The sequence below is a fragment of the Myotis myotis genome, unplaced genomic scaffold, assembly GCF_014108235.1.
Source record: "Myotis myotis isolate mMyoMyo1 unplaced genomic scaffold, mMyoMyo1.p scaffold_m19_p_16, whole genome shotgun sequence".
NCBI classification, from domain to species: Eukaryota; Metazoa; Chordata; class Mammalia; order Chiroptera; family Vespertilionidae; genus Myotis; species Myotis myotis.
This window is the reverse complement of record NW_023416320.1, coordinates 24,690,499-24,698,743: the sequence shown is the minus strand read 5'-3', so window position 1 is coordinate 24,698,743 and position 8,245 is coordinate 24,690,499. Positions and strand designations below refer to the sequence as shown.

Sequence of the window (8,245 nt, the reverse complement as noted above, 5' to 3'; positions counted from 1 at the left end):
ACTGACCCGGGCTTGGGAAACCTAGTGGGAAACGAGAACCCACTCTCTGCGACGGAAATGCCATTTGTAGGGCGAAACGCTTTGCCCGACAGTGCAATTCAACAGATTTAATGCCCCCTGCAGGTTAATAAACCTTCTTTTCTTAAAATGCAAAACTGTATTTGTCCGAAGAAGTTTATTTTCATGGCTGTTGCTAAATTGAAAAGCAAGTTACCCAAATTTGTAGTATTTCAAAATGAAAGATAAAGTGATTTTTGAGCTGCTTAGGACATAGTCTTTGCTTATACTTAGATAGAATTATGCTTCATTTTAATAATAGAAATATTTTTGTATTTTTTTTTTTTTTAATATACAACCCATCAGGTCGTCTGCATCAACAACATAAACTTCCAGAGAAAATCTGTTGTGGTAAGTACATTGTCAACAATTGTAAGCAGTAACAAATCCACCAGAGCACACACTGGCTTAACTTGGCTACTAAGAGGCCAGTTTTTGGGTTTGTTTTTTTTAAAATACATTTTATTGATTCCAGAGGGAGAGAGAGAGAGAAACATTGATGAGAGTATCATTGATCGGCTGCCCCCTGCACGCCCCCTACTGGGGGATTGAGCATGTGCCCTTGACGGAATCAAACCCGGGACCTTCCAGTCCCCAGTCCAATGCTCTACCCACTGAGCGAAACCAGCCAGGGCCCAGTTTTGTTTTTTGTTTCTTGGCCGACCTGGTTTATGTGACATCGGTGGCTAATGAAATTTTAGATAAGGTGTTTGAAATCTAGTGCCCCCCCGCCCGCATTTAGATGTATAGATTTCGAATACGTTTCCATTCTAGGAAAGTCCTTGACAACCCAAGAACTTAATTTACTCTCTCAGGGGAACCTGTATTAAATAGACCAAAGATGTAGTGAGAGTTGGTTTTCTTTGAGGTATGGCATGAACTTTCCTCTCCAACTTACTTGAGGTGAGCTGTATAGATTTTTAAAATGTCATATTTTACTAAGAATCAGAATCTTGGATTTAGAAGAATCCTTAAAGATTCATTAGGTCCAATTTCCTCATTTAAGGAATTTCTTTTTCAATGTTCCTTGCATATGAGTATTTACCTTATACCTTATGGAAGGATACTTTAGATGTGTTGTGTTGTATGAATTGGGCAGAGAGGATACAAGAATTAGGGAGTCTAGTTAAGAGGTTCCTGTACTAATCTAGGTAGTGGAAAGAAAACTGGGTAAAAGAATGTAGAACTGAATTGCTACAGTCTTGCTTTCTCTCATTGGTGTCAAGGCGAAAGTTGATATACACAGTTTCCTTATTCCTCCACCCATTCCATTTCCCCCTTTCCTTTTGCTAGCATTTCTTTTGGTCTGATCTAGACGTTCATTCCTGTAGGATCTGCATCCTGCTTGTTCTGTGTTTGAGCTGTTGTAGTTTTCCATTGACTAGGATGGCCAACTGAGAGCTTAGACGCAATCTGGTGAATGCCCTGGATTCCACATGTAATTTTTGTCCTATTGTATAGCACAGTGATGGCGAACCTTTTGAGCTCGGCGTGCCAGCATTTTGAAAAACCCTAACTTAACTCTGGTGCCGTGTCACATATAGAAATTTTTTGATATTTGCAACCATAGCAAAACAAAGACTTACACTTTTGATTTTTTTTTTTTAAATATATTTTATTGATTTTTTACAGAGAGGAAGGGAGAAAGATAGAGAGTTAGAAACATCGATGAGAGAGAAACATCGATCAGCTGCCTCCTGCACATCTCCCACTAGGGATATGCCCGCAACCCAGGTACATGCCCTTGACCGGAATCGAACCCGGCACCTTTCAGTCCGCAGGCCAACGCTCTATCCACTGAGCCAAACCGGTTTCGGCTATACTTTTGATATTTATTTTATATATTTAAATGCCATTTAACAAAAATCAACCAAAAAAAATGAGTTCGTGTGTCACCTCTGACACGCGTGTCATAGGTTCGCCATCACTGGTATAGCAGAACCTCAATTCCTGTTTGATCATTGGGATTAGTCATTCCAGCCAGTACAGTGACCTCTTTCTCTGCCTCTTGGTTCAGTGGTATAAGGAGCCTGAAGTGGTCAAGGGACAGTCTCAGCTTCCAGTTTAATGGGAACCATGACTATGTGCCCTGGTGGTTGCATTGCTCCCTTGACCACTAGGACCTCTGAACACATTGAACCTAAGGTCACAAGGACAGGAAGCAAAGACCCTTTCAGTGGCCTTTTTGGTGCAATAGTGAAAATAGTCACTCTCACTTTACCTCTTGGTTCCCATCTCTCTTTGAGCTGTGGAGAAGTGACCCTGTATATTGTCCACTAGCATCCTATTGGAGGCCTTTCAATTGTTGCTATAACTGAGCCTTTAGTAATTGATCATGCCAGCTGCTTCTGAATGATAGGGTATAGCACAAAACCAATACATTTTGTGTGTTTAAAGAGTCCATTGCCACACTTCCCTATACACTTGATTGGAAATATGTACGGGTTATTGAAACACAGGTTTAAACTGTGTGGGTCCACTCATGTGGGTTTCTGTGTATAAGTGGACTGGCTTGTTGTTCAGGGGTCAACTGTATTTTTCATCTGCAGCTGGAAATCTGCAGATGCAGATGGCTGACTTAAGTGATACATGGATTTTTGACTGTGGATGGTTGGTGCCCCTAACCCCTGAGTTGTTTAAGGGTCAATTGTATATTGTAGTTAGGGAAGGAAAATCTAGAATACATGTCTGTTCTTGTAAGGACAAATCACTGTCCCCCATGTATGATATGTACTCTCTAATGTTATTTTTCTACCAAGTGACTGGTCCTTTCTGGGAAAGTCCCATATTAGAAGTTTAATGTCATCTTCTACTGGGAGGTGGCACTCAGCAGTGCCTTGGTGGGAGGAAGACCATGTCATTAGGCCCATGCACAGCCTCCATTCTTGCCACCACGACTGCTGTGTATATTGAGCAAGGTGGGCAGGGAAAGTGTCTGTGACATCTACTGGATAGATGATCTTGCCAGTTGATTTTTGAGGGCTCCTTCTGCAGTGGGTGCCCTCTGATGGTCATTTTTGTGATAACAACATGAATATTTTCTTGTTATCCCTAGCCTAAGAAATGTATTCTTATACTTAACTTCTCACACCATTTTCTAATTTTCAGTGTTTTAATCTTGTGCTTTACAAGTCCCCGACCAGCCAGCCAACCCATGAGTATCTAACTGCCTGTGGATCAGTGTAGACGTGTACTTGAGGTCATCTCTGCTGCTACAAAGAATGTACAACCAGATATTTTTTTTTCCCAATGTTCTTTCCACTGTAGGATTTTCTTGCATTGTCTTTCAGGGTCACACTTCAGTGGTGCTAGAATTATTTATAGTTCAGATTTGTGCTTTGTCCTATTCTGCTTGAACATGGGGAACTCTATGAGGCTATAGGTGTGGAATGAGGGAGAGGTGGAGAAGCAGTGGGAGCAAGTCCCACTGGATTCTGAGTCACATGTTCATGCTGTTTGTTTGTGCTTTATAAACCTGCTTGACCTAGTCCAGATGTGTTGTTTCCGTTTAAAAGTGGAAAGCTGCTGCACATGTCCAGTTTTATTCTTCAGAGCTTCATACTGTACTCAGTTCATGATGGTCCTTTCAGGTAACATAGTCTTTCGGAGTCCCATGGTCATGTGTTCAGTCTCTGCTGCAGGGTCTAGTAGTAAACCAGTAGTTGCTTTGCAAATGGAAAATAGTTGTTGGCAGAAGAGGTCATGCCCATACTCCCTGGAATGTGCACCATCATTCTATTGGAAGCTAGATGTCTTTCTGGTATGGACATTTCCAGTACCATTGGATATGCTGAGTCATAAGGCGCAGGTGGCAGGGCAGCTTGAGCCACAGCCTGCTTGAACCCTTTCTTACCTTGGACCCCTCTGTAAGCCTTATTGGTTATCTAGTAAGCAGTATGCCCGGAATCTGAAGAAACCCACCAAGTTTCATGCCTCTTTTTTCCCCCTCTTAGTGGGTAGTGCAAAATGAAGCAACTTCTCTTCACTTTAGGTCTATTTTTATATGCCTCAGACCACTGGAACCTTAGAAGCTTCATTGATGTGACAAGTCCCTGAACTTTCACGTGATTTAACTCTTACCCTCTGCCATCTGTATTTTTTTATTAAGGCATTTAGAAAACTTGTTATTTCTTTCTCACCAGGTCCGGTTAGCATAATGTTGTTAAAAAGCAGTGTAGCTCTCCATGGGCTATCCGGCAATTAAGGGACTTTTGGAGTATGCTTGACTGAGAAGGAGAGTTGACATTAATTGCTAGGTGACAGTGAAGGGCTTCTTTTATCTTGGAGGCAACTTGCCTCTGATTTTTTTTTTAAGAATTGGGGGTGGGGGAGCATTTGCTTGATAATTAGCTGCACCACTAGTTACCAAATCAGCTGTGCTGATTTCCTGTAGTAAAAATTCTCCATCTGCAAACATGGTTGGCAAGTTTGTGATACTTCATTATCATTCTCCAAAACCTACTTGACTTGTACTGGCCAAATAATTGAGTTAAATGAAGACGTAGTAGGCATCTTTCAAATATCTGGTCACTAATCTCTGCAGTTCCCCAGGCATGTTTAGTTGGTTTGATTTATTATCTTAGGGAAGTGAAACAGGTGGTCCAGTGGTGTTTTTAGTCCTATTGTAATCTTCATTCCTTGGTCAGAGAATGAATATGAGGATTTGCTGAGTACTGAAGTATGTACTGTATGTTCTGGGACTGGGAAAATAAGCACTAGTCCTACTCTGAGATAGACTTGAACCATGACTTTAATACTTGACCTGCAAAGACTTCTAGTCTGACTAATAGAGTATGGTCTGGGAATCCAGGGATTAGTGTCAGTTCAGAAACAAGATATAATAACTCTAGGAAAAGGGCAAAAATTAATTCATTTGAGCTTGACATAGATTTCAAGATTTTAAAAGCAAGATATATGACATTTTAACATGTTTGTAGGCAGGGGGGAAAATTCTATATTGAGGGGAGATTGCAGTTGTAGGAGAGGGTAATTAATAGAGCAGGATTTCTTTCCTTTTTTTTTTTTTTTAAATATTTTATTGATTTTTTTACAGAGAAGAAGGGAGAGGGATAGAGAGCCAGAAACATCGATGAGAGAGATCGATCAGCTGCCTCCTGCACGCCCCCCCCCAGTGGGGATGTGCCCGCAACCAAGGTACATGCCCTTGACGGGAATCGAACCTGGGGCCCCTGAGTCCGCAGGCCGACGCTCTAGCCACTGAGCCAAACCGGTTCGGCTAGAGCAGGATTTCTGAAGATACTACGGAGAATCACCACTAGTAGAAGAATTCTTAAGCAGGAGGGATTGATAGGTACATGTAACAGAGCGGGAAGATAATTGATGGATGGTGGAAGAGGGGTTGAAGTTAAGGATCTTGGGAGAATGAAGAAGAAAGTAGCTCTAAAAGGATTGTAGTGAGAAACTGGAGGAGATTGAGGAGGAGGAGAATTTAATGTGGCTGAACAGGAAGACTAGGAGAGAAGTATTAAGGGCAAAGGATAGAAATTGTAGGCATTCTGAGCAGCGATGAGGTGTCTTCCAGAGTGTGATCTTGATTGTTGTCCCTTCATGGAAGTGAAGATCATAGGAATTGAAGTAAAGGAATTTTGAAGCTGTTACTCAATGGATCAGATATACCTTCAGTCAGGTAACTTAGAGTGATGGCAGAGCTGGGTTAGAAAGGGAGAGTCTGAACCTTCAGTGAATGTTGGGGAATTTGGGAGGATAATATAACTTGTATGGCATAAACACAAAGGAAAAGAAGTAAAAAAAGAATAATAAAAACATTTATTAGGCATACATTAGATGCCAGCTATGATTTTAAGTGCTTTTTATGTATTAAATTGCTCCATTGTCATAACACTAAAAGGTAGATAGTGTCATTATTCTTGTTTTACAGATGAGGAAACTGAGGCACGGAGAGCTAGAGTAACTTAGCCCAAGATTAGTAGTGGAGCTGGGATTTGAATGCAGGCAGTCTGTCTCCAGAACATGTACATTTAATTTGACAGTGACACTGTACTACCCTTGCTCATTTACTACATGCTCTAAAATCTGTAAATGGTTCAGGAGTAGCAGTGGAAACTAGGTTTCCTGTTTTCCCCTCCTCTAATTTATAGTGAATGAAAGAAAAAGTAGCTTCTTGTCAAGGGGGATTCAAGAGACATTTCATGTAAGGCTAGAAGGTAGAGGAGATTTTTTGAAAAAATTGAATGGCAATAGGGGAGGTTACTTAAAGTAGGGTAGAGGCTCTGGGAGGATGGGCAGCTCTCAGGTGGGGAGAGAGCAAGGAGCAAGGAAGAGATGAGAGTGAGTGAGATGTTAGATGACCTGGGAGCAGTTACACCAGCTGCTAAGGATGCCAGTCAGTGGGACTGAGCATTGCAGGCAGGTACAGGTTAGGGCTCTAGTTGGTGTCAGAGACCTGATGATTCAAGGAGACTGGGCTTTCCTTATCTTCACGAAATACACATCATTCACTATTTTATTACTGTTAACCTTAGTTTAGTTTAGGGGTCCTCACACTTTTTAAACAGGGGGCCAGTTCACTGTCCCTCAGACCATTGGAAGGCCACACTATAGTTTAAAAAAAAACTATGAACAAATTCCTATGCACACTGCACATATCTTATTTTGAAGTAAAAAAACAAACCGGGAACAAATACAATATTTGTATTTGCATATGGCCCGCGGGCCGTAGTTTGAGGACCCCTGGTTTAGTTTACTGTTAACCAAATCCTGTTCTTATGTCTCACCCATATAGCTAGCTGTTGACAGCACTTTCCATAATCTTTTCTGGTTTACTTTTGACATTATCTTGGTTCTGCTTGCTGTCTTTCAACTGATCCAAACTGATTTGTGTAGATTGGTAAGTGCATTGCTGATGTGCTAATTAAGGGAATTTGAGTCTTCTTTCCTACAGTTGCTCAGTTTACACCTTTAAACACAGAGACTTCATCAACACTATTTTTGCATTTGCTCTTTCTGTTCTCGTTGGCTTTCTCATAGGTCTGTCCAGATGGTTTAGTTAAGGATGTATGGCTTTTCTCTTATTTTGGAAGGAGGGGAAAAAGCTACTGGATCTCTAGGTTTTTGAGCAGTTGGGTTGGATGTTATCTAAAAATTCTTGCATGTATTTTAAAAGCTTTACACTGAGACATGGCATAATGGATGGAAATCAGTTGGAATCATTTAGAAGTGGATTTGAATCTTAATTTTCCATTTGTTAATATAATTTCTAAACTGTTATCTGTAAATGTATAACATAGTCCTTATCTTTTAAAGTTGTTATTGGAATTAAAACAGAAAAGTAGTATAATATCTGGTGTATAGTGGTGCTGATTAAACAGTAGCCATTATAATTGTTATAATCTAGCCTTCTATGTTTATTGCCTACATTTCATCTTAGCTATTCCTGTTGCAGCCTCTGAGATTTTTCTCTTCACTTTGCAGCCCCTGAAATGTTACTGTTATATGCCCTCCCATATTTTGTGTTTGAGAACATCAGTGTTCAACCCTAAGATATCTAACTTACTGGACAGATATTCCATGTTTCATTGGTCTGTCTTTCCCATTTGAACACAAGAGGGTGGTGGTCAGTCAGTGTATTTAGCTGTCTGTCATGTCTTAGGTACATTTTTCAGATAGATTGCTCACCACACAGCTAACATGATAGAACTACATGCGTATGGTCTCTGGGTCTCCTTGGTTGGAACTCATCCAGCATCTTGAAGTATCTGCTGCTCTAAGAGGCAGCAACAGATTTCCTCTACTTTTCTGAGTATCCCTTGTAGCTCTTGCCTCTTCACATTTCTGATTTATCTCTCATTAGTAGTGACTCATACTTGTTAGCTTCATTGATGTAGTTTTTTTTTATCCTATTTGGGGAGGGGGGGGAAGGTTTTTTCACTCACTGACATGGTTTTGATTTTCTTTCTGCTCTGTCATTCTTTTTTCCTTCCTCTCTGTTTGGGTTCCAGTCTGATTAGAAATTATTACATTTGAGAGTAGTGAGTCCTTTTACTTTTTCCTAGCAGATGGTTTAATATTCACTGGTAGTGAATGTGAACCACCAGGATGATAAAGCATACATAATTTATTTCCACTCAGTCACTAGGACAGTGATGGCGAACCTTTTGAACTCGGTGTGTCAGCATTTTGAAAAACCCTAACTTAACTCTGGTGCTGT

General features: G+C 40.6%; 1 protein-coding gene across 16 annotated transcripts in view; it reads left to right on the top strand.

Moving 5' to 3' along the window:
* TAF2 (TATA-box binding protein associated factor 2) overlaps positions 1-8,245 on the top strand; it is an 83,082-nt gene that overhangs the window by 416 nt on the left and 74,421 nt on the right. For 12 of the 16 annotated variants that reach the window (XM_036338145.1, XM_036338147.1, XM_036338143.1 and 9 more), the window contains one exon: positions 354-408. In XM_036338145.1, coding sequence (XP_036194038.1) covers positions 354-408 — 55 coding nt within the window. Of the gene's footprint in view, positions 1-353; positions 409-5,227; positions 5,705-8,245 lie in introns of those variants that run through there. The other 4 variants (XM_036338153.1, XM_036338149.1, XM_036338158.1 and 1 more) reach the window with 3 other exon arrangements.